Source organism: Triplophysa dalaica, chromosome 17 (genome assembly GCF_015846415.1).
Source record: "Triplophysa dalaica isolate WHDGS20190420 chromosome 17, ASM1584641v1, whole genome shotgun sequence".
In the NCBI taxonomy this organism is placed as follows: Eukaryota; Metazoa; Chordata; class Actinopteri; order Cypriniformes; family Nemacheilidae; genus Triplophysa; species Triplophysa dalaica.
Window position 1 is genome coordinate 18,248,232 of NC_079558.1, and position 25,631 is coordinate 18,273,862.

Below are 25,631 nucleotides of genomic sequence, written 5' to 3' on the forward strand. Positions count from 1 at the left end.
ACAGAAAACATATGAGTAATCCCTTACTTTACTTTTTCAAGGGAAAAGTAATTAGATTACAGTAACTAATTACTTAGTAACTAGTTACACCCAACACTGATGGTTACACAACTCTATGTGCAGACCAGAAACGACAGAACATACTGTAACAATTAAATATAGGTCTAAAATTGACATTGAAACAAACTTAACAACACAAGACAATAAATTAATTTAAGAGTAGGTTTCAAATTTATAGAATAACATTTCATATAAGGGGCTAGTGGCGCGAGATGGCGCTGGTGAGCTTTAGCAACGCAGAGTCCGCAAACTAATTTGCGTGCGTATACTAACGAGTTGTTTTGACAAGTCCTCAGCAATGTGGAGAGGATCTGTCATATGGCTTATATATTACTTTATTTTAATAATCTAAAATAAACCCATGTTTGCCGGCCAAACATCCTCCTTTTCCCATAGCCTACAGTGTTAAGACCGGAAAGGACTCAACCGACTCCGGCGTCCCATAAAGCTCACCGGCGCCATCTTGTGCGACTAGCGAATTTAAATGTTATCTAATTAATATGTGATAATTACTTAAAATATTTAGTTTTTAATGTTATCAAGTAATAACAAATAAAAATATTACATTATTACGGCGATAACAGTATGTCGATTCATTTAGGCTAGTAAAGGTTAAATAAGGTATATGCGTGAACTTCTGCCTTTCAAACATCGCGAGATTATTAGCTGGCTCAAAATGTTCTAGTTACTGTATTTAAACGCCTCATGGTCTCATCTGTCTCATAGGCTAAGTGATGTTATATGTGAGCGTGTTGAGAAAGACCAGAGCAGAGGGACCCGGTGTCTCCAGGGAAGGAGGAGACGGCGCGGTGATCTATTGGTTTCTCAATGAAATCCACCTCTCAGTCTGCAGGAGGCTGTGCGCGTGGACCGTAAGCGGATCCTGTTGTCAAATCTTCACACATTCACAGCCGGAAGGGACAGATTCCTGTGTCTGTTTCGCCGGAGTTTAGCGCGTTGGGTCTCGAGCGCAAACTTCCAACATGAGTGAGTTACACGAGGATCTCGCCAAGATGTTGCGCGTTAAAGAGGAGAGGATAAAGGAGATGGAGAGGCTGCTTTCAGCCAAAGAGCGCGAGGTCAGCGAGCTGAAGAGAAAACTGCACAAATATCAGTCTGTGCTGCCGAGCGCTATCGGACCCAGAACCAGACGCGCGCCGGGCATCTCAGCCGAACCGCAGACCTTCAGATCCTTCCAGGACTTAAAGAGTAAAGCACTGCGCAAACACTCCAAATCTGACAGGTGAGACCCTCTCTGTGCGCACATCCATACTGCACTGACGCATGCTTTTCGCAAATGAAGTGTATTTGTATAATCTTTGATTTATTTACATTTCTTGTGTAATGCAGATCATGTGTCATCATATTTGACTGATGAAATAACACATTGCACATAGAAGTAAATATAGACACTGAAATATTGTGGACACCTCATGTGATGACTTGGTATTTTCTTTTGACTCGTTTCTAGTTAAGAAACTGCTGGTGAATCACTTTAGAGAACATCGTGCTTTCGAGGAATCATTCACAGAGGTCATTGCGTAATTGGCACCTCAAAATATCGCATTGTTTTTACAACTTGTAAAGATTATCAGAAGTGCACGTGCAGCTGTGACACACTAATGCATTATGACATGATATGATACACGTCATATGTGAGAGCTATATTGCTCTGTAATATCAGTGAAACTGCTTTGACATAAGCGGACACATCTCTGGGCTAATGATGTGAGACATTCAAACTCCTATGTCCTATAACTCTTTCTCCACAGCTGTTACCCGAATGAATATTTAATTCTGCTTGTTAAATGTTTCATGTCACAGATGTTCTTTGCTATATTTAGGATCTATATATTTTAACTTTTCCTGGAAACGTGTGGAATTTTCCAACTTTTCATGGGAATCAGTAAACCACATTTCTGTAAATGAATATTTGTATTAACTTTGTCAGGGGTCACTTCACCTTCCACCTGTACGTAATTCAAAGAAAATCACTGCGGTGCATTTTTATTTTGTTTTTCAAAAGTACAATAGAAGGAGAAAAGTTGCTCTGGGACTGTAATAAACAGCAGTGAGATTTAAGAATTAAAGGAATAGTTCAACCAAAAATGAAAAATCACATAATTTACTTTTCATACCTGAATACATTTATTTGTTCCAATGAACACAAAGAAAGATATTTGGAAGAATGTTAGAAACCCTTCAGTTCTGGGACAGCATCCACTGCCATTGGAAAGCTTTTTTTGTTCTGTTGAACACATGATGCGAATTTTGAAGAATTTAGGAAAACAAAGAGTTCTCAGGCACCTTTGACTACCATTTATTTCTTCCTACTATGGTAGTCAATGATGACCCAGAACTGAAAATGACTAACATTCTTCAAAAAATCTTTCTCTGTGTTCATCAAAACAAAGTAATTTATACAGGTGTGAAATGACATGAGGGTGATTAAATGATGACAGAATTTTCATTTTTGACTCTACTTTCCCTTTAAGTGGACTATAGTTATAAAAAAAATAAGCATCCGTTGTCGGCCACTAGATGTCAGTAAAGTATAATCCCGCCATGGAGGAGAAACAAAAAACAGCCAGCAGAATACATTTGGAGGCTAAAGTTGTGTTTCTATTTTGTATTACTGCTATATAGTAACTACTACTACCAATAATAGCTTTGATAATAGTAATAATAATAATAAATTAATTCACTGGTGTTCTACCTCACATACAATTCATATTGATTTATGATCACATTCAGCAAATTAGACTCAGGTGCTCACTGTCCTCTTATGTCTTTAAAAATAAGTTTGGTGTTTTACACTTCAAAACAGAAAGACAAAGCTGTATCCTAAATAGATGGAGGTCTTTGAGGGCAGATCTGTTGAATGGATTCTGATGGCTTAGCAGTAACTGTATCGTGAGCCTTTCTTTGTGTGTGTTAGCATCATAAACACTGTAGATTCCCATCAGAAAACAATCTCTTCTCTGATCCTTATATAATCAACAAGCTCCTTATGAAAGCCCTTGAGAATGGAAAGTGTGTTATCTTTCCTGCGCTGATAAAAGGCTTCATGGCGAACGGTCTTCAGCCTTCAACATTAGCATCACATCTCACGTCCACGCTGAGTGACACACACGCTTTGATCTGCTCATGTGCTGCAGTTCTTCATGGTTTGCCTCATCAATTGTCCTTAATTGGTCTTCTGTGCTATGCACGATGAATGGGATCAGATTCACTTTAGGGTGGTGAAAGAGAGAGACGTGGTCTAGATTCTGTGCACTGTCCCCTGTCAGGTTTCTGGGCCAGTTTGTGAGTTTTGGGATTTTCAGGACACTCATTTATCCATTAAAATGAGATTGTTAGGTTTCTTATCTCCTATAACAATGCATATGAGACTTAATAGGTATAAAACAGATCACACAGTACACAAAACAGCAGATATGATTGAGTTTGTTTTGCGGTCCCACATACATACATATCTACAGTTGTGTTCAAAATTATTCAACCCCCACTGAAATTGATTTTTGACAATTTGACATTGATTACGATCATTCAGTCATCCTGCTTACAATTAAATCAAAGAGGCACGTGTAGGTCAGACAAATATAACATAACATTTATAATGAAATAACCACAAATGTCTTTTCTGAGCTCAAATCATTATCAGTTTTATTCAACCCCCAATTGACATTCAATCTTAGTACTTAGTACAACATCCTTTTACAGTTATAACAGCTTTTAAACGTGAAGCATAGCTTGACACAAGTGTCTTGCAGCGATCTACGGGTATCTTCGCCCATTCATCATGGGCAAAAGCCTCCAGTTCAGTCACATTCTTAGGCTTGCGCACTGCAACTGCTTTCTTTAAGTCCCACCAGAGGTTCCCAATCGGATTTAAGTCTGGTGACTGCGATGGCCACTTCAAAATGTTCCAGCCTTTAATCTGCAACCATGCTCTAGTGGACTTGGAGGTATGCTTGGGATCATTGTCCTGTTGAAAGGTCCAACGTCTTCCAAGCCTCAGGTTTGTGACGGACTGCATCACATTGTCATCCAATATCTCCTGGTACTGAAGAGAATTCATGGTACCTTGCACACGCTGAAGCTTCCCAGTACCTGCAGAAGCAAAACAGCCCCAAAGCTTCACAGTAGGCAAGGTGTTCTTTTCTTCATAGGCCTTGTTCTTCCTCCTCCAAACATAGCGTTGATCCCTGGGCCCAAACAGTTCTAATTTTGTTTCATCAGTCCACAGAACACTATCCCAAAACTTCTGTGGTTTGTCCACATGACTTTTGGCATACTGCAGTCGACTATTCTTATTCTTTGGGGACAGCAAGGGGGTGTGCCTGGGAGTTCTGGCATGTAGGCCTTCATCACGCAGGGTGCGCCGTGTTGTCGGAGCAGAAACTTCAGTACCCACATCTGACAAATCTTTTCTCAGTTCCTCAGCAGTCACACGGGGACTTTTCTCCACTCTACGCTTCAGGTAGTGCACAGCAGTCGAAGTCAGCATCTTCTTTCTGCCACGACCAGGTAGCGTTTCAACAGTGCCCTTTGCCTTGAATTTGCGAATGATGCTTCCTATGGTGTCTCTTGGTATGTTTAACATCTTTGCAATCTTCTTATAGCCATTGCCCTTCCTGTGAAGAGTAATCACCTGTTCTCTTGTCTTCCTGGACCATTCTCTTGACCTCACCATGTTTGTAACCACACCAGTAAATGTCTAGAAGGAGCTGAGTATCACAGTCATTTTAAAGTTGCCGAATTGGTGCTTATTAGGCTTTATTGCTGCTCCCTGATATCCACAGGTGTTTTCAATACCTGATTGAAAACACTTCATTGAACCTCTGTTCTTCAGAGTGGTAGTCTTTAAGGGGTTGAATAATTATGTCAATGAAGAATTCACTAAAGAAACATTTACTACTGTATTACAAAACTAATTGATGTCATTTTAGTTGCATATGGTTCTTTAAGAAGTCCTTGTAGGATTTCATTCTGAATACAATTACAAATGTACACTAAATTCCCTAAAACCATTTACAGCATTGGGGGTTGAATAATTTTGAACACAACTGTATATATATATAATTTTTGGACTATTTATACACAATAATTTAATTATCGTTTTGAGCTCATTTTAAAGGGATAGATCTGAAAATACAGTCACCATTTACGCACCCTCCGGTCACTGACATTCTTCCAAATATCTTCCTTTGTGTCCAGCTGAACAAAGAAATGTACACAGGTTCGGAACAACCTGAGGGGGAGTAAATGATGATGGATTTATTATGATGACAGAACTATCACTTTAAAATAAATCTTCAAACATTGGTGCGCATCTCAGCTTTGTACCACTAGAGGGCGCTCTTGATCTACATTGAATATTTATCAGTCTTGTTTTCTATTCTTTGGTGAAATACTCTTCAAAACTCTACAATCAGTTGTTTTATTTTTGAGTCTTTAGGCTTGTTTAGATTTATAAATTTGGCAGACGCTTTTATATAAAGCAAATTAGAGTACATTTAAGCTGTTCCTTTAAGATTATGTGTTTTAAGGGTAAATTTTTCGAAATGTAGATTTTTGAAAGCTGAATAAATAAGTGTCGTATTGATAAGATATAACTATTTAGCTTTCTTGTAGCTCAGTGGTAAGAGCATTGCTTCAACAGCGCAAGGTTGTGGGTTTGATCCCAGGGGATTGCACATACATATATTTAAATGTATAGGACATGCATCCTAATGATTTTGGCATAAGAGAAAAATCAATAATTCTGTAACCCATACGATGTATGTTGGCTTTTCCTACAAATGTGCTTGTGCTGCTTCAGAGTAAGACTTTAAGTTTGTTTGTGGAGACAGTTAATGAGGTGAACTGAAGCAGCTGGTCGGGTGTTCATGTGAAGATCCAGATGATGTTTGAGACTGCAGGGAGGAAACACACAGCATCACACACATGACATGCAGAGACTTCAGTCTTCCATTTGCCAAAACAAATCTCACGAGAAATCTACGGTACATGCTGCTTCTGAAAGTTTCTGGCATGGAAAAACGGTCCCAGTGTGGAAAGTTTCTGACGAGAACCATGTGAACAATTTTACTCTCAGCCTGTTAAATATCCACAAAGCTTCAGTAAATGGCCACGGGCCTACTATTGTAAAATATTACAGTTTAAAGCGATTAAGATGTATTTAGCCATTTAAACACCAAGGCAAAACTAGCACTCTCCTCTTGTTCCTTCTCTCCTGATATCAGATTGATAACTGTCAAAATAAACAGTTTAAAGTTTCTGCTCCAAACACTGGATCAGTACAGTGTCTTTTAATTGATATATATCACCTGAGAAACATAAACATGGCGTTTGGGTTTAGTGTCCTTGCACAGGGAATGGACATCGCTCAGATGTTTCAGGAGTGAAGTGTTTTATATTTGCCCATTTTTACTGTAGGTTTGCATTTCAACTTCACGCTGAGTGTCTGAACTAATGTTGTAGCAGAATCGTTCTCACCGTGTTAAAGTGGTTGGCTTGCTTCTGTTGGATGTTTATAGAAATCTGTTTGAAAAGGTAAAGCTAAAGTATCGGCTAAATGATGACAAAGTTGATCTAATATTTCATCTTACAAACATTAAGTTATACAGAAAATGCACGTCTCAGTGCCCATTAGTAATTGTAAAATGTGTTTGGTTATTTTCAACCCAGCATAGGGTCAAAAGGGAATTAACCTATGTTGTGTTATTTCAACCCATTGTTAGGGTTCTACTAAGTAAATTACAAACCTCAAATATTAGCATTTTGATAAATAAACAACCTCTGGGAAAACTGGATCTGTTGTGAGAGGATGGTAAAATTGTAGTTATAATTTACATTTCTTAAATGTTTTCATAGTTAAATCATAGCTTAATTTTTGTAAGGGAGACTTCTTGCCATAATCATCGGACAGGCTATAACATTTGTATATTTAAAAATGTTAAAACCAGTCACGATGTCTTGTTTCATGTGTAGTTATTTTGATTTGGAAAAGTTGTATTTGGACAAAATCACCTGCACACCTGCTCGTGAGCTCCTGTGGGGTCGCGCATGGTCTGCTAGGATACAGGTGCGCGCTTGAGTCTTTCCTCACACACATGCCGCTTCTGCTGCGCGCTCACTGCGCGCTCATGGCTATCCACTCGCGCTCCGCAGCTGCGACTGACGTATTTGGACAAGAAATGAGCGCCGTGTGAAACTTCGTCTCCCGAAAGCGATGTCCGCGGGCGCCGTGGGTGTTTCCCTGCTCACTCCTCCGGTATAAGTGACCGGCGGATCGGCGCGCGGCGTTTGGAGACACAGTCGCGACATTCAGCGTTTGATTGGAATTTCCCGAGCGGACCCCGATCGGCAACTCCGGGGAGACATGGGCACTTTGCGCGACCTCCAGTACGCGCTCCAGGAGAAGATCGAGGAACTGAGACAGAGAGACGCGCTCATAGATGAACTGGAGCTGGAGTTAGACCAGAAGGACGAGCTGATCCAGAAGCTTCAGAATGAGTTGGACAAATACAGATCTGTGATCAGACCTGCGACTCAACAGGTCCACAAGCAGAGCGTCTTTCAGGAGCACCAGAGGACCAAGAGACAAGCGATCTCAGCCGAACCCACAGCCTTTGACATTCAGGAACTCAGTCACGTTACTCTGCCTTTCTACCCAAAGAGTCCACAGTAGGTGTCCCTCATGCTTGTTCACGTGTATTGTTTTCATAAAAATCAGCTGGTGATGATTTTACTCTGTGAATGCAATATCTTTGAAGGATGCATGACATCGGTCAGCTGGACACCGGGAGTATTTGCCTTTATTCTGACTGATGTAATGTATGATGAAGGGCTTAATCCAGCCCGTCTGTTACTCACACCTGTTGATAATCAACTTTACAAGAGAGAAAAAGGCACATTTAAACATACAAGCTGCTTACAATTCATGCTCGCTTGTTGTTTAGAAGAAAAGTCTAACTGCGTTTGTTTTTATTGGATGAGGTTAGATTGAACTTCATTGTCATGCATAGAGTCAGTATGAGGACCGTAAGGAGGAACATTTGACGCTCTGTGCTGTTTCTAGGTCACTTGTAAGCACACTTGTGACATTAACATGAACTCATTAGAAAAGGTCAGACATTCTCACATCTCGCTTAAAAACATTAATTTTGAGATATATGCACAGTCGTATGTGAATCCATGCGGCTTCGGTGATGCTGACGTTCGGTGGAATGAGAGATTGACATCATGAGTGTGCAGATGACATCTGATTTTATTCAATCCCTGTTAAATGTAAACTATAGGGAATTAAAGGGACAGTTCACCCAAATATGAAGTATATCAAAAGATGCTATCCAAAGTGAAACTAAGGAAAGCATTAAAATAGTAAAAGTAATGAAAAATCATTTATTTACCCTCATATTTTTCTCTTTCTTCAGTGGAACATGAAGAAGATATTTTATGGAATGTCTCAGTGGTTTTATGTTCATACAGTTGAATTCAATGAGAGTTCTGGTGGAAACCCAACCTGCTTCTAACAAGATGTATTATGATTTCATTAACAAGGCTTTTAAGGTTTGCAATGATTGTTTTGAGCGTTGAAGCTTTTTCAGACAGTGAGATGAACATCAGACAGCTGTATTGAAATGCACAGAAGCGTACGGCTCGAGAGTTTGCCAGCATCTTTTCATCTTCTCCTCAGCTGGATCTCCAGAGCAGCGTTATCCAAAGACTCTCTCTTATCCACCCGCCAAGCCATCGCTTTCTCTGCGCGTCATCTCCTCCCACTCTCGCCGTCTTTCTTCACAGTTTGTGAGCATTTCAGTACGGCTCATGTTTATGTCTGCTGGATATTAACTCTCGGAGTCGAGTGGATCTGGTCGGGAGCCAGAAGCTTCATGTCTTTTAGAGAACGTCACACTTTTTCTGCTGTGCTGTGCTCATGGTTCATGACTTCAGCATAGCATCCGTTCATTCAGCACAGCTTTGTGTTCGTCTTATTGTCCTTTTTAATGTCGCAGGTTGTAATGGTGAAAGCCATCACACATCTTGTGCAACAATAATTGCAGCCACAGGTTCTCATTTCTCCCCATGGAGCACAAAGGTTTAAGAAGACACTGCAATTACATTTCTTCTGTCCTTCGCTGTGTTCTTATGCAAACACTGACCTTTAAAAACAAATGCTAGAATGTCTGACATTTTATTTTTAAGGCCAAAAATGAGAAATCAGTCATGGTTTACAGTACACGCCCTCACGGTGGTCCCATTTACTTTCATCTCCAGAGCAAAACAAGAAATGTTGTTCCTGCTTCACTATTCATGTCATGAGGGTACATACATCATGACACCAGTGTTATTTTTGGTCGAACTGTCTCTTTACTGCCGGTCTTTTCATTGTTCTACCCGCTCCGAGGCCCATGTGAAGTTTTACAGAACGTATCCATGTCGCTTCCCACCAAAAGAGCATATTTTCTCCTTTTAAGGCAACCGCTGTGTGTTGTGCTCCACATTTGGCCAGTCATAAATCTCTGTTAAACAAAAGAGTGTGGAGTGGGTTAGAAGTCCTGTAAAAAGCAACTCCAGCCGCAAGTGTGCCAATCTCTGCTCTCTTCCAGCCCGTGTGGTGTTCTTCACGACCATCTGGCTGAAGAAATCACCTCTGCATTCCAGCCACATGCCTGCCAGGGCACCGTAATGGTGCCCGAAATATCAAAGCCACTGATTAAATTGAAGCTCCTGATGCGAGGTGGCATTTTCTGCACTTTTTTTGCGATGTTAAGCCCATCAGAACAGAAGTGCCAGACGCTGAAGAAATCTGCCCACCGCCTGCTGCTCGGAGCTCAAAGAAAGCGTATGGCGATGGCCCTTTGGATTGCTCTAATGAATATGAGAAAACAAGGCTTAACATTGATAACTTGCCCGCGGCATATCAAAGTGTAAAAGACAAGTGTTGACAAGAGTGTTTGTCTTTAAAGGGACAGTTCACCCAAAAATGAAAATTAATTTACTCACCTTCAAGTTGTTTCATATGTGTATACATTTCTTTGTTTTGATGAACACAGAGAATGATATTTGGAAGAATGCCTATAACCAGATAGATTGACTCCCAGAGTTTATCTATCATTTTTTGTTCTGTTGAACACAGAATAAGATATTTTGAAGAATGTAGGACAGCAAACAGTTCTGGGGCACTTTTGACTACCATTGTATGATTTTTCCTACTATGGGAGTCAATAGGGGGTAAAATCTGTCTGGTTATAAACATTCTTCCAAATAACTTCTCTGTGTTCATCACAACAAAGACATTTATACAGATTTGGAACAACTGGAAGGTGAGTAAATGATGACAGAATTTTCATTTTTGGGTGAAGAATCCCTTCAACAGGTAAACGATTACACATGGTTTCGCCGTTTGGCATTTTTATGCTCTATGTGTTCGTGAATTTGGCAAATGCTTTTATTCAAAATGACTCTCAGAACACTAATGGTTCACATTTGACTTGCTCTCCATGAGAATCCAACCCGTGACCTAATGTCGTGCTCTACCAGTTACATCACATTACCCGCGTGTTGGCTTCAGTGCACACGGACCCTATCGGGTAAATCTTTTGAAAAAGAGGAGATAAAATTAGGCAAACAAGAACGGATGGAAGTTTTGCATGAGAACGGCTATCAACAACCTTTATTCACGTCACTGTGCTTGTGAATGCGGATATTGATAGTAAATGATTTCTGAATTAGTGCGTTGCAATTCGGAATATATCACGACAGGACAAATCTGAGTAAGACATGAAAGCAATATTTATTTTTTGAATACAGTTTTTCTGTTCGCGTTTTGAACCTAACATGCTCCTCGTATTATTGTGAATGAATCAGCAGTGATAAAACGGCAACTGATAGCGAAAATATATTTTTTATATAAATCAAGCAATGGTTTATTTGGCCATTAAAAATCATTTTGTGACTCTTGGATTTAGTCTTGAAAAGTTAAACAAAAATTACGAAATATAACAAGATTTTATACTCTCTGTTTTAATCTAGAGCAAAAAAAAATATTGGAATATAAAATGTGACACTAGACAATCCTTCCCGTGCATACAGATTATTCTGTTTAATGGATCACATCATAACTAATACGCGAGATTTGTTAATTTCATTCTCAGATTGAGATCTTATTGAATGTATGTGAAGGCGACTCGTCTGAATCATGACTGATAAGAATAATCTGTCTTCTGCTCCCGTATCTTTTATTATAACTCTCATTGTTGCCGGGGGCCGGCCGGCCAGAGGCTTGTGCTTGTCTGGATGTGATCTCTTTATCGAGTATAAATCCTGAAAACCATTTGTCTTTAATCCCCATTCAGATAGTGGCCATATTTCTCCAGACTGTATGATCGCAAGGGTATCAAAACACCAGCTGAAATGAGTTTATAATCCTATAAATGTCCTATTAGTCTCAGTCTTGTGTTCCCTTTGGAATTCAGATGCATTCAAATGATTCGCTGGGACGACACACATGTGGAGAGATTAAATTGAGCGGTTATCAGTTGTGATCGCTCAAGAATCTTATTAACGCATGCATTTGGGTGCAACCACCTCCTTCTGTGTTTTCACACAAAGTACATTTAATCTTACATACTTACAAAACCAGCCGTCTACTTCAGAACATGAGCCCTCAAATCGCAGTACCTACTAGGTTATTTTAAAATCATTTCCGTCATTTTGAAAGATGGTGTTGATGACCGTGTCCTCTCCCACAGATGGTCCGTTTGCAGACATCATCTCGGCCAATTTCTAATCGAAAGAGAAAAGCACACAAATATTTCCCCAAGCATGTAGCTGAAGCTGTCAGTGAGATAATAGAAGAATGAAATATAACGTATGCATCATATAGACAAAGTATCAGATAATAGGGAACATGAAATGCAGGACAACATCCGTACATCTGACGGACGTCATGAAACCGTGAAATGAATATCGCTCCTGTCATCCATGAAGAGAAACTCATTGACTGATATTGCGAGACATTGATCACGTTCACAAAATCCTGGCGTGAGGGATTCTGAAGTTCACACCTTCCTGAGAGGAATTTCGCCTTCTGTGCCATTGAATAAAGCTGTCTGGGATTTCAAGAAAAAGTGATTTGCGACTGCCACCATTTTGCCGTATTCAGTTATGTTTGTTATTGCTCGAGTTAGGATTTAAAGGTGCTGTGTGTAATATTTAGAAGGATCTGTTGACGGAAATGCAAATAATACACATGTGTTTAGAGGTGTATAAAGTGTGTAATGTATAAGTGTAATGTAGCGTTATGCTTTTATTTCTTTAGAATAAGCTACCGCGGGTCCTCTTAGATGAAATTCGTCATGTTGTTTCTACAGTAGCTAATCGGACAAACTGCTCTACAGAACAAGTAAATGTCTTTTCCCATTCCACAAAGAAGTGACAATGTGAGACATCTTCGTTCTGTGTCATCCACCGTAGTGCTTGCAAAGGAAGGGGTGGAGTGAGCCATTGGTTGCAGTTCACAACCTCACCACTAGATGCCGAAACATTTCAAACACTTGACCTTAAAAATGTGAACCTTAATATAAACATAACGTTATCATTTTGGACGCTAATATAACCATATAAGTCACACTACAGTTATCATTCTTTATACTCTTTTTAATTTCACCAGGAACAAAAATCCTTTCTGTTTTTGTCACCACAGGTCTAAAGAACTCATCAAAGAGGCAATTCTTGACAATGACTTCATGAAGAATCTGGAGCTGTCTCAGATCCAGGAGATCGTGGACTGCATGTATCCGGTGGAGTATGAAAAAGAGAGCTGTATCATCAAAGAGGGAGATGTGGGCTCGCTGGTCTACGTCATGGAAGGTACATCACATCTTTACATTTGATGCCATTCTCTGTGCTTCTGTAGAATGCTCTGAGAAACATTCGTTTTATTGAAAAGACGTTTGTGTGCAGATTTAGTGATCATGAAAAAGTCCAACCTCATCTCACAGGAAAAATGTTTGATTATTAGAAAAAGCAAGAATGAAACCCCGCTCCTAAATCTAACATCGGTTTTTACTTAAACATTTCAGGCAGTGGATGTTCTGAGTTTTTTTTTTCTTTTTTAACCCTATAAAATCCCTGTTCACCATAAACAAAAAGTTGTTTATTTAAGCCGTCAGCCGTGCAGGCGGTCGATTTGTCTGACTGCAGCGAGCTCATATAAAACTTTCGAGTTTCTAGGCAGTGTGTAGAAGAGTCTGGCATTGATTGTGAATCTTGTTAAAGACTCTTCTGTTCATCTCTGAGTCTGAATTGGTCTCAAGGTGCACTTTGACAAAGTAAAGTGTCGTTGTGAGCATGTTTGTTACTTTAAAGACATTTCAGGTGATTCAGTTGAGCGTCTGCTGTGCTAATAATTGCATTGAGAAAGACAGATGCTAGTCAGGTTAGCAGTCCTAACCGGATGAAAACAAACTGTTTGTGTTCATATTTTCAAGGGTCATTAGACAAAATGCGGTGTTCAGTCGCCCGCAGTGATCCAATTTGCAAGATACGTGAAACAAAACCAGCCCGATTGCTATTATCTACACATCATATTAATGAACATCAACTAGCACACGGTATTCATTGAATTTTTTCAATCAGCACTTGTTTTATAAGTGAATATTTTAATAAACATTAAATGAATAGTATTTTTCTGTTAGTGTGTGTAAATTTTTTGTGTAGAGTTTTAAAAAAACTGTGTGAAAATTTTGCGCACGTTTACACAGAAAATTGAGTACATCTCACTAGATATTGGTCAGTGCATGATCGTACAACTTCAATTTCGTCTTTGCACTTTTTAAAGGACCCTGCTATCATATAAATAACGTCCTTGTTTTAGATGCCACATCACACTGCTAGAGATCCAAAACTACTCTGTGTCAACTACGCATTTACTGAAGCACAAGTGCCGGAGACACGCGTGAATCTTCTTAATAGGTTTTCAAGTAGGCGTTGCCCAATCGCTGTGAAGAGCGGTTTTCTGTCGTGATTTATTTACAGCTCTCCGCCTGTGAACTCTCCTACTTTATCCAAACTAACCCCTGCCTGTCTCCACGGGAGATGTGCGACGTTTCATCTCACGGCGGCTCACCTCATATCTAGAATGGACCTCGGTAGTCGCAACGAGTCTCAGCGATGCTAATTTCATCTAATTTATTGGCTTGCCCTTTCGTTTGACTGCACACCCCCATAAGACCAACTGCGGCCCACCTCACAAATGTGTTTCATTTAGCTAGTGTGACATTAAAATGCCATCAGAATGAGTGAAGTGATGCCCTGCTGCGCGGCTCTGACAGGTTCTGCTGTGTAATTTTTGACATGTTAAATACATATTTTACATATGTCCACTTGTTTTGAACCAGAAAATTCAGCCCAGCCAATGGCATTGGGTTTGAGGTGGTGCTATCTGTTTGGCTGACCAATGCCAGATAGTGAGATTAAACTCATCATCCTTATGACTCATTGAACATATCATCGTTTATAGGGTGAGATCAAATCGCTTGCATTGAAATTAAAGTCAAGATCAGGCAGAGTCGTTCATAGAAAGCTTAACACCAAGCGATTTTAAACAGCTGAAGTCATTTTGTTTTTCTGATTGATCCACTTGTAATAATGGCTTTGATCATCAGACTTCACATTGTTGCTGATATTCAAAGCGCTGAACCAGTCAATTCAACTTTCAGTAAACAACAAAATTGCCACCGCATTGTATCAAAACAGAACACTGTTATTGGATTTATCTGCAGGTTGCCATTTGTCCATCACCAACTAAAACTTTATTACAGTTTATTGATCCTTTACAAGATAAGCAAATAGACTGCATGTGAAAGTAACTGCAACAGGAGAGGTACATTTACACATTTACTAATAATGCGTATGAACGTGTGCTGTAAAGTGATAAAACACATAGACTCCATATGCACTGTAATTTGGATAAAAATGTCAAATGTAAAACTGGACTCTTCAATATAAACAAAGTTCAGCAGGTCATCATTTTCCATTTACTGTAAATACTTGTTTACGTTTTAATATTATTTGGAATATGCTAAATATCTTGGCTTTGGTGGACGGCTGTCTGATGTTTGTAGCATTTTATTGCTTTACACGTCTGGTCATCAAATTTTCTTGCTGTCAAGCAAACGATGCGAGGTTGGAACCATTAATCTGACAGCTTGTATTGAAAAACGCTTACAGATTTCATCCGCTCGGCTTCATGCTTAAAGTTGAGCACTAGATTACATCGTAACAAGTTTACTTTGTGACAGTCTTACCTTTGAGTGCATACGCCTACCGGGGGAGTCTGCATGTCAGCACACTATGTATTTATTTCAGAAGATAATTTTTGACTTTTTTTATAAATGCAAGAATCCAGTGCAGGAGTGAAGTGTGCGATGAGGTCGGGTGGTGATCTTACTAAATACATGTTACCTTTTTTCAAACACTTCAGATCTGTTCAAGGTGGCATGAAAGGAAAGCTGCAATGGTGTTTTCCTTCAAATTATAAGAGGGTGGGGCTTGACTTCATCCTCCACCGATACCGATAACCCATTATGCAGAGTAATATTTGCAGCTATCAATACTGATTCAAAGACTAAATGCATATTTCATAACTTTGTAAATTCTATTAATTCATTTAATGACTATTAAAGGGATGCTTCACCAAAAAATTTGAGTTGTTCTAAATCTGTATAAAAGTCTTTGTTCTAAGGGACTCAGAGAAGATATTTGGAAGAATGCTTATAACCAGACCGATTTTGCCCCCCCATTGACTCCCATAGTAGGAAAAAAATATAATGGACTGTTTGCTGTCCTACATTGTTCAAAATGTCGTCTTACGTGTTCAACAAAACAAAAAAGTCATTCTTCCTACTATGGTAGTCAATGGGGGCAAGATCTGTTTGGGTATAAGCATTCTCCCAAATATCTTTCTCTGTGTCCATCACAACAAAGACATTTAGACAGATTTGGAACAACTCGAAGGTGAGTAAATACTTACAGAATTTACATTTTTGGGTGAAGAATCCCTTTAATTTTGAACATCAAATGGTGACGTTTCTTAACATTTTCAATACACAGAGCACAAATTCATTGTCATTCATGTCCACTTTTGTGTGACCGGATATATATCGGCCCTGATCATTAGCTGTTTTTAAACAAAGGGCCGATAGCCAATAGTGTGAAAAAATTGCTTTCGACCGATACTGATTGTTGGCCGATATATCGGTGCATCTCTAGTTATAAGACATAATGACATTACAAATAAACAATATACTAAATAGTTATCATGGTTTATCTAGGATAGGTTTTCTTCACCAGTCTTTGGTTTTGGTCCCTGAACACATTGAACGCATTGCATCAAATGTATTTTCTGTATGATGAATCCAAAATTTTAGTGTTTATTAAGTCAAACAGAGGATCTGCACATTTGAGGATCAACAAAAGGGATGTTTTTATGTATTTGTGTCAGATCCACTTGTGATAGTGACTATAAAAACAAACCCATTCACAGCCAAACCTGGAAACTGTCAATAAGAGTTTAATAAACCCACCACATTGTGTCTAAAGAAAAACATGGATTTGGTTATTGGCTTTATCTGCACACACAAACTGAAGCTATATTTGATTGCATTGATGTTCCGCCTCTTCAGTTCTACAGACTCATCGATGAGTGGGATTGGTTGTACAGCCGAATCGTTCGTGACGTTTAGAATTAACACAATTTTGCATGCAACTTCCTGTTCTGCTTACGTCAGGAGAAGAATCGTCTAGAAACCCATCACACAAGTGTGATTCGAACAGGAAACCCCCCCATTCCTTCAGCTGACGGTTATACTTAGCCGTGTGAGATTTCTGAGCTTGTTTTGGAAAGGCGCAGAAGTGACGGATCTCTGCTCCACAAAACAGCAAGTAACAGTTTCTCCCGTCATCTGCCAAACTGCCACAAACTGTGCTCGCATGCCGATGGTTGCATAGCAACCTGGTCGCACGCAGAGGTTTATTTACATCCGCATTAATATACCGTGCTACACAAACCCAGCGTGGTGTGTGTTGCGTAAGATTTCACAAAGTTTCAATTATGAGGAGTGAGAAAGCAAATAAGTTGACTTCACTGTTTTGATGTTTCCAGGTCATGAATGAAAACACACACATTTTTTTATTTAGTTTATGAAGACACAAGTTCAGTGAGTTTCTGCATAAACTGTTTGCAAAATCTCTACCTTTTACAAGTAGTTTTTACTATGGTAACAGCACAGATTTTAACATTTGGTGGTTCAAATACCCATGTGAGATCTATTTTCAAATTTGTAAAGCATTTGTTTTATTTTTAATGCATGATTTTTTACATTTTCAGCATTGTCTTATCCATAACGCTACATATTCCTCATAAATGGACTCATGAAAATGAATATAAAGTAACTATCTATGTTCTATAGAGGCATCACTTCTCCATTCATTGGGTTTAATTGCTTCAGGATTGTGCATTTTATTTTACAGAAATCCTACAAAGTTTATCGTCTCCCAGAAACCACATCCTTTTTTGGTCACATCGATAACACATGTTTATTTCCATTTTGATTCTTTGTTTTTTTCATAGACTGACATTTTTTGATGTTTAGACTCTAGATTCATTGTTTATAAAATATAAACAGATAGTTCAATATAATCGTAACAAATTCATTCTCTGAGCATTTTTATGTCACGTCCATAACGATAGAATTGCATTGGCATTTAATGATGCGCAATTGTGTGCGTTTATGAACGATTTACAAGAATGATGTCAGATTGATGGTCACAAGTATCATACAAAACATCCATTTTCTCAGTGTTTTGGCATGATGTTAAAGAATCTAGAAATGTGTAACTATTTTACGAGTTGGCTAATGTTTATGTATTTGTACGATCTTATTCGTACGTTTTAGTATGTGAACTTTGTTCTGGTGGGTTATAGGAGGGGCTTCAGTATTGCTTTCTTCGAATAATCGTACGTTTTTACACGATTTACATTGTATGAACTAATACAAATTAGCCAAAAAAAAGACAAATTACAGTAAGCTCAGGTTGGCAAACATTGTGTTGAGGGGTTAACAGTGCATTGTGCCATCACAAACTGAATTAATACGATTTAATGATGTTTTCACAAGTGTTTTACAATTTAATTTGACGTTAAAAGCTTTGAGTTCAAGGTCGTGGATGAGCTAATGAGAAGTTAGTGTGCGTAGTGTATGTGACGGTAAAAAATTAACAGTTTTGCTCCTGGATGCTGATTGGTCACGAGCCGTTCTGACCCCCTGACAGAGGTCCCCTACAGTAAGTGCTTTTAAAATGACGGTATTGAAACCGCAGGACCTGTCGGATGAGGGCTCTCACAGTAACTACAGATCTGAACGAGATTTTGAAGGGCTGCTCTTTTATGTAATCTTTCAAGCGTTCTGTAATATTTGTACAGTAAGTGAAGTGTGCAGCGTTTGAAATTCGGTGCTAGTCGTGCGTGGGAGTCGGAGACGGACGGTCACTTTTAATCGGTCAGTCCCAGTGTGTGTGATCTGCCGCTATAAAGGGATCAAGTATCAATTAAACAGATTTTATAAACGGCGGGAACCATTAAAGCAAAGGTCAAATCTGGAATCATGAATGTTTGAGCCATCAAATGAAAGCTAAATCTGTAGCTCATGCACCGGAGGTGTCAGTCAGGAGTCACAGACGGAACATTACTTGTCTTAGTATTCACAAAGATCCATCACGTTTCTCACCGACCCCGGTACAGTTCAGCTGTGAAATGGGTTTCCTTCAAGCCGAGACATTCAGCTGTTGTTGAAGTGTAGTCTAGGCATTCATGAGCTTTAAAATATGTGACAAACCGTTGCGCAAGAATTCATTCCGATCTGTTCAACCTCATCCAGCTATGAGATTGCAATGGGAACGCCAAGTGAAGAATTGACAGTTCTTTCTCACCGCATGAGCAGATTTGAAATCCTTTATATTTGGTCCTTTAAATCCATTATGTTTTTACAGTTTGATCATTCATTAAAATGATGAAAAAATGAATATCTCATTATGTTGTTGTTATGTGGGTTATAGGAACTGTGTAAGTGGAGGGTTATTTATACTCCCGAGCTTCAAAAATATCATCCTCAAAACATCCATGGTTTGTCCTTTCATTTAAGGTTATGAATAAAATGATCATTAATAAGTCGGACGGCTTAATGAATAAATGTAAAATTAAACTGGATTGGTAGAATTATTACGAACTCGAAAGGTTTTCTCACATACAGCCTGAAATTTTCTTATACGTTTTTTCGTATTTGCTGCTGGTTTCTACGGTGTCTCTGAATTGTCAAAACGCACTCAAAATGCTCGCTACGGATGCGAAAAATGCAGAAATTTGAACCCAGTCTTTGGAAATATGATTGACACAACATGAGGTGATATTTATTTTTTAAAGTGCTGAATTTTCGACTCAATGTGCAACGGACTCAAGTCTGTTTTGGTGAACTATTCCTTTAAGCAGGCACGGAGATGTGATGGTGTGGGTGGAAAATGTTTCGATGAGGACAAAAAGATCAACAGTCCACCGGTGTCTGTGTTGTTGGCAGCTCAGAAGAGAAGTCATGCCAGCAGCCAGGTTCATATTGAATAAATGGAGGCAAAAATCAAATGTTGGTCATAAATCAATGATTCGCATCTCAATTTCCCGTCCATTTGTCTCTGTGTGAATACAGATTGTCTGTTGTATTTGAGAGGAGACACACTTTTAATTTTCTTTAAATATTTCATATTGAAACACTAGATGATGAAATGGAATTCATAGCCGGTTGTCTACTGCGTCTTGTGGTGTAAGTGTTGCTGCGGCAACGACCTGCATGTTACTACATGCACAAATGCGACCGCTGCTATTTATTTTTGTTACTAATATTTTAATGGATTTGTTATATTCACATCATTTAATGTCTTTGAATTTTCATCATTATTTCGTCTTACTTTTAAAAACCTTATACGTATAGACGTGATTTTGGCTGAAGACATTTCACCTGGTAATATTGTTGAAGACTATTGAACAGAAAATTGCTCTGCATGCTTTCAGTTAAAACTCTTAAATCGGTAACTTCTTTGCCAAAGCACAAATGCTACTGAAATGCTGAGCTTGATTGCTAAATAATCAAATGATCATTTCCTCCACGACCAAGAATTGTTTTAGTGCACTTCAGCTGGATATGGAGTCGGCGTGTTTTTATATTTTTTTTTGTTAAGCACGACAGTATTACATCAGAAAAAGGACAGAGAGGGAAATGAAACTGAGAATCTTTGAGACATCTGGGAAATAAATAAGTTGCTTCCTGTGAAATGTAATGCTAAAACTGTGGTAGACGACTGAAATATTTCCAGACGTTTGTTTACTCGTGCGAGACAGCATCAGCACGTCCGTGTCAGTGTGAGCATCAGATAGTGAGCAAACGGACCCGTCGGGATTTGGATTACGGCCTCTCCTTCAGCTCCCACAGTTAATGAGCTCAGCGTGTTTATTTTATATACAGGAAGTCATGTGATTAAAGAACAACATTATAGAGGTCCCCCCAAACTTGTGTAATACAGTTGCTTTTTTGGTTCATGGTTTATTCCTACTATAAAACACTTTAAATAATTAAAGTCACAAAGCGTAGCTTTCCTGTAGCTCAGTGGTAAGAGCATTGCGTTAACAACGCAAGGTTGTGGGTTCTATCTCAGGGGATTGCAAATACCTATGTATAAATGTATAGGATAAAGCAATGTAATTTGCTTTTGATAAAAGCGTCTGCTAAATGCATAAATGTAAATAAATGTAAATTTGTAAAATCCACCGCTAGAGGGCGCATATTCAAAACGGATATCTTCAAAACAACCACAACGGTGGAACTTGATGACGCTGTGAAGGAGCGTGGAATTATGGGAACTGTCATCTTCAACTCCACCGCTAATAATCAATCAGACGTGAATGAGAAATCACGTGCATGGATGATGTAAAGTAATAAAGTTTTATAAATATGACATGATTTTATTTCATTATAATGAATTAGATGCATTAGACATAATTCATAAATTTATTACTATTTAGTCAGATGATTGCTTGTTCTGGAAATATAGAAATGACAATATATATATGTCACACTCTGTCCACGAGACTGTGTTGTCATGGTTTTTACGGCAGTAAACCGAGGGTCTCGCCAGAGACGGTGCTATTAGCGAGATGCAAGTTCCGGAGAAAGCGTAACGGCTCACACGAATCATGTGAGGCTCCTCAGCCAATCATATAACACACTCTAGTCTCCTTTCCTGCATTCCGCTGAATGTTCCATCGAGTGTGTTTGGTAACGTGGATATGACTTCATTGACAGGTAAAATAAAATTAAAAATGGCAATTTTTCTCAAGATTTACAAATGGTTTGAAACATTTGAGATATTAGAAGTACTCAACTGAACAAAATATATAACACTGGCCTAGTATATTTTACTGCAAGAAAGTTACTTTGATTGGTAGATCATTTCTAAAATCTCATAATTATTGTTATTATAATGATTTACAGACACGTTCAATTCAATTTTATTTATATAGCGCTTTTGTCAAAGTGGATCGTTCCAAAGCAGCTTTACTGGAGAAAAAAAACGAAAATGTAAAACGCAGCACCCTGCATGGTGTTTATAAAACAAGATCATTCTAGTGAATAATATCTTCTAAATGTAGTCTCCCGCAGAGCAACCAGCCAACAATGCCCTGTGGTGAGGAACCAAAACTCCAATGATAAATAAATGGAGAATTTGGCAACATTTCTAGGGTGAAAGAAGGCTGTTTTTGTGACTTTCGAGATGTGATTTCCAAATGATGGTCTAATATAACGCCTAGGTCTTTAACTGTATTTGTTGGAGTAACCGTGCAGCCTTCAATTTGCAGGTTATAATCCGAAATATTCTGTTTATGTGTCTTTGGTCCTGTACTTTAACGGTTCGGATGGTGTGTTGTTATGTGTTGATTGTGACAGAAAGTGAGACGGATGCTGTGCGGGCGTCATGGTGATGGGGTCCTGATGCTGTGCTTCTTTCATGCCTAAAGCCTAAACTTAGCTCAAACTTCACCACTGTTCTTCATCTGCCTCACAAATACGGCTGTTTACTTCGGGAAATGCAAATCTAGTCTTTTCTACCGTCTTCTTAAGAATGTTTAACTGGCAGAGGTAAAAGATAATGTCACCAAATATCAGAGCTCGAAAGGGAATTAACCACAAGAAAACACACTACAGTACAAAACAACATTTTGTGTGCAGAGATCAGTTTATTTCACGATGAAGCGTTTGTAGACATGCTTTCAATCCCGCTCTTTGTTAAAATGTAATTATCATCATCAGTTTTGTTAGACTGACAGACAGAAAGCTTTACAGTAATTTGACTGTTTGTGATTGTTTACTGTTTGGATGAATTAAGCCGGTGCCTCACATGTCAGCCTGCTGTCATCTTGATGAAAGTGAAATGATTGTGATTTGTAAGAAGTGTTTTGGTGTTGTGTGTAATGGCAGTGAGTGTTGTTGAAGAGCCCAGCGTGTCACCTGCAGATGTTGTGCTGGTGTTCTCACCTGCGGGGATCTAGATTCACCACGCTCATCCATTACTATCAGCTGCCGAGATCACTGGAGAAAAGCCAAAACATGTGATTTGAGCTGGAAAATAATCATCAATTAAAGGGCTACTCTACCCAAAACTGAAAATTCTGTCATGAATGACTCCCCGTCAGGTTATTCTAAGCCTTTTTCAATGCCTTTGTTCTGTTGAACAAAAAGAAAGATATTTAAAAGAATGTTAGCAACTGAGATTTCTGGGGTAGTCAAAGGTGCCCCAAAATTGTTTGTCTTTCTAAAAACAAATATACAATAATTATATGTAACAGAGGCCAGCTAGTGAAGAGCTGTGCAGTAACCTCACCTGACCACAAGGTCAGGTGAGTTCTCTGTAATCCTTGAAAAGCTAATTCTGTTAAAGACAATATCGCACTTGGCACTGAACTTTGAGCTTTATCTTTTTGCAGGTATTATTTATGCTTTAACAGCAACACACTAACTTAAGGTTGAAAAATTAGATTGCGTGGAACGTGGCCTTTAATTCTGACTACTTGGCAATGTTTTAAGGAAGTAAACATTTAAGTTTGGTCATATGGTAAAGGCAGTGTGTTCCTATAGGGTTTACTATGGCAGGCTATTTGCTATCATGGCATTTTCCCAAAAGTGCTACTAGGGTGCTCTAAAATGTCAACTGGTATTCTATGTAGTATTTACTAAATGAACATGTACATTGTGTGTAATTTGTTTGGCCATTGAGGGTCACATCACCTGACAGCTGCCCACCCTCCCCCCTTTTAAAATGGCTGAAGTGATAAAGGACCCCTTCACACTGAAAGTGGAGTCAGGTTTTCATCTCTATAGTCATAGTTATAGTCAGGTTTTCATTTCACAGTGCACTCTTAAAAATGAAGGTGCTTTTCAATGCCGTAGAAGAATCCTTTTTGTCTAAATGGTTCAATAAAGAACCTTTCAAACCCAAAGACCCTTACTGTTTCACAAAATGTTCTTTGTGGCGAAAAAGATTCCTCGGATTATAAAAATGTAAGAAAGAGATTGTTCTTTAAAGAACCTTTGACTGAATGGTTCTTTGTGGAACCGAAAATGATTCTTCACAGAAAGTGTTTTTATGAGCATGAATTTGATTCGCTTGGTTCAGTGGATCTGAATGCATTGCTTATTCATTTCACTTGTGTTTGTTTCACAATTATCTCCAACAAAACACTCACTGGATTACCAGCGTGAAGTCTTTGCTTTTCAAAGATTTAATGGTGTATTTTAATGGAAAACAAGAGTACATTGAGATTTTCAACCTGTCGTAATTGGAGGGCAGGTACGTGTGGTGCTGTTTGCGTCTGATTCAGTTGAATTCACCGGCTGTCTGCAGATGACACATGGGATTTCGAGCTGTTTGAAGTGCTGGGATCAGCTGTACAGGATAAACCCCGCTGGTGGATGTCAGCTGTCATCACACACAGCTACAGGTCACCACTAGACTGGAACCAAACGCTCTCCAGCCGGAGCAGGTGCTCTTTTGAGATAATCAGTCAATACAGACAATACATGCTACAGGTTCATTACTCTGCAGGGAGGATAGCGAAAGAACCTACAATCTAAAAAGTACTTGTCTTCGAACACAAAAGATCATTTGTAGGAATAATTGAGTACAGGCCGGTGAAGTATTAATAGGTACACACCCCAGGTGGTAATGCGGTCACAACATCAAAAGACGTTTGTCAAAGTTTGCGTCCTTCAAAATACACATCTGATTTATTTCTCACTTAATTACAAAACATCATTTTATAGCGAGTTAAGGAGACATGAGTTCTTAGGATGCAGTTGTTAGAGAGTAAAGCCTGTGAACACATGAATAATTGAAGAGTTTGATTCCAAAATGAGTCGAAGATCATGTTTTTTTATTGTGCATTCCAATTAATAATCAAACTGCATAAAAACATCTAATTTTCGAACCAAACACTTCATTTATTTTTATGATCTGAAGTAAAAAATACAAAAACCCTGTAAACACGCAGATCTCCTAAAGTTTATTTGTTTTTTATGTGTTCTATTTATCAGCATGAAGTGAAAAAAACAGAACAAGTAGGAATCTGCGTTTAGTGGTTCATTTCTATTTAATAATTGTATAAATTCTATTCAATGTAGTTTATTTCTATATGTATTTAAAACCAAACAGACATTGAAAACAGCAGATCAAATGCGGGTGCTGCTGGTGGACGGCATAATCTTCAGTCAAAAGTGATGCGAAACTGCAATGCCATCGACAGACCTGGAACTAATCCACGTCCGCCTTCACTGAAAAATTTGGCAACCAAACAGAATGAAGCAGTCCATAGCAAGAGGTGTAATTCAAAAGAATCTTCACGTCAGTTTTTTATACTGCAATGGATAAATAAGTTTGGAAAATGTATCGATAAAATCCAGTTCCAACCAACGATTGGGTAAAATATGGACAAAATCAACCATTTGTTTAAATTAATATTTGACCAATCCATTGGTTTAAACAACCAAACATGGTCTGCCAAGCTCTCAAAGGACCAATCGCATAAAAGAAAAGCCATCTTTTTACTTTTGAACATTTATGAGTTCAATTGATGTCCAGAATTTCTTCCACTCCTTTGTGTTTTAAAACTCTCTTTCGAGCCACCTCTTGAATCCAGACTCTGCGTATTAATACACACACAGTTTTTAATTAATAACCTTTTAGCCACGTTCAATGTTTTCTTGTCATAATTCCTCTCATCGTACTGAAAGACTGGTGCTGTGTCGTGTGACTCATCTCATCCACATGTTCATTTCTCCTGTGAGCCTCGTGAGCAATGTTTGCTAGAAGTAGAGGAGACGTGTGGTTGTGTCAGATGAAGAGCATGTTTTTAAAAGAGGAACTGTGGACTTAGATGTTGCCCTGTGCTCATATGTGATGCT

The 25,631-nt window shown here is 38.7% G+C and overlaps 1 protein-coding gene across 2 annotated transcripts in view; it reads left to right on the forward strand.

Annotated features, from left to right (window-relative positions):
* The first annotated feature begins 672 nt into the window (after positions 1–672).
* prkg1b (protein kinase cGMP-dependent 1b) overlaps positions 673–25,631 on the forward strand; it is a 102,481-nt gene continuing 77,522 nt past the window's right edge. The window contains exons 1-2 of one of the 2 annotated variants that reach the window (XM_056772178.1): positions 673–1,303; positions 12,776–12,942. In XM_056772178.1, the coding sequence (XP_056628156.1) occupies positions 1,044–1,303; positions 12,776–12,942 (427 nt within the window). In that variant the 5' untranslated portion in view covers positions 673–1,043. Of the gene's footprint in view, positions 1,304–7,201; positions 7,753–12,775; positions 12,943–25,631 lie in introns of those variants that run through there. The other variant, XM_056772177.1, reaches the window with a different exon arrangement.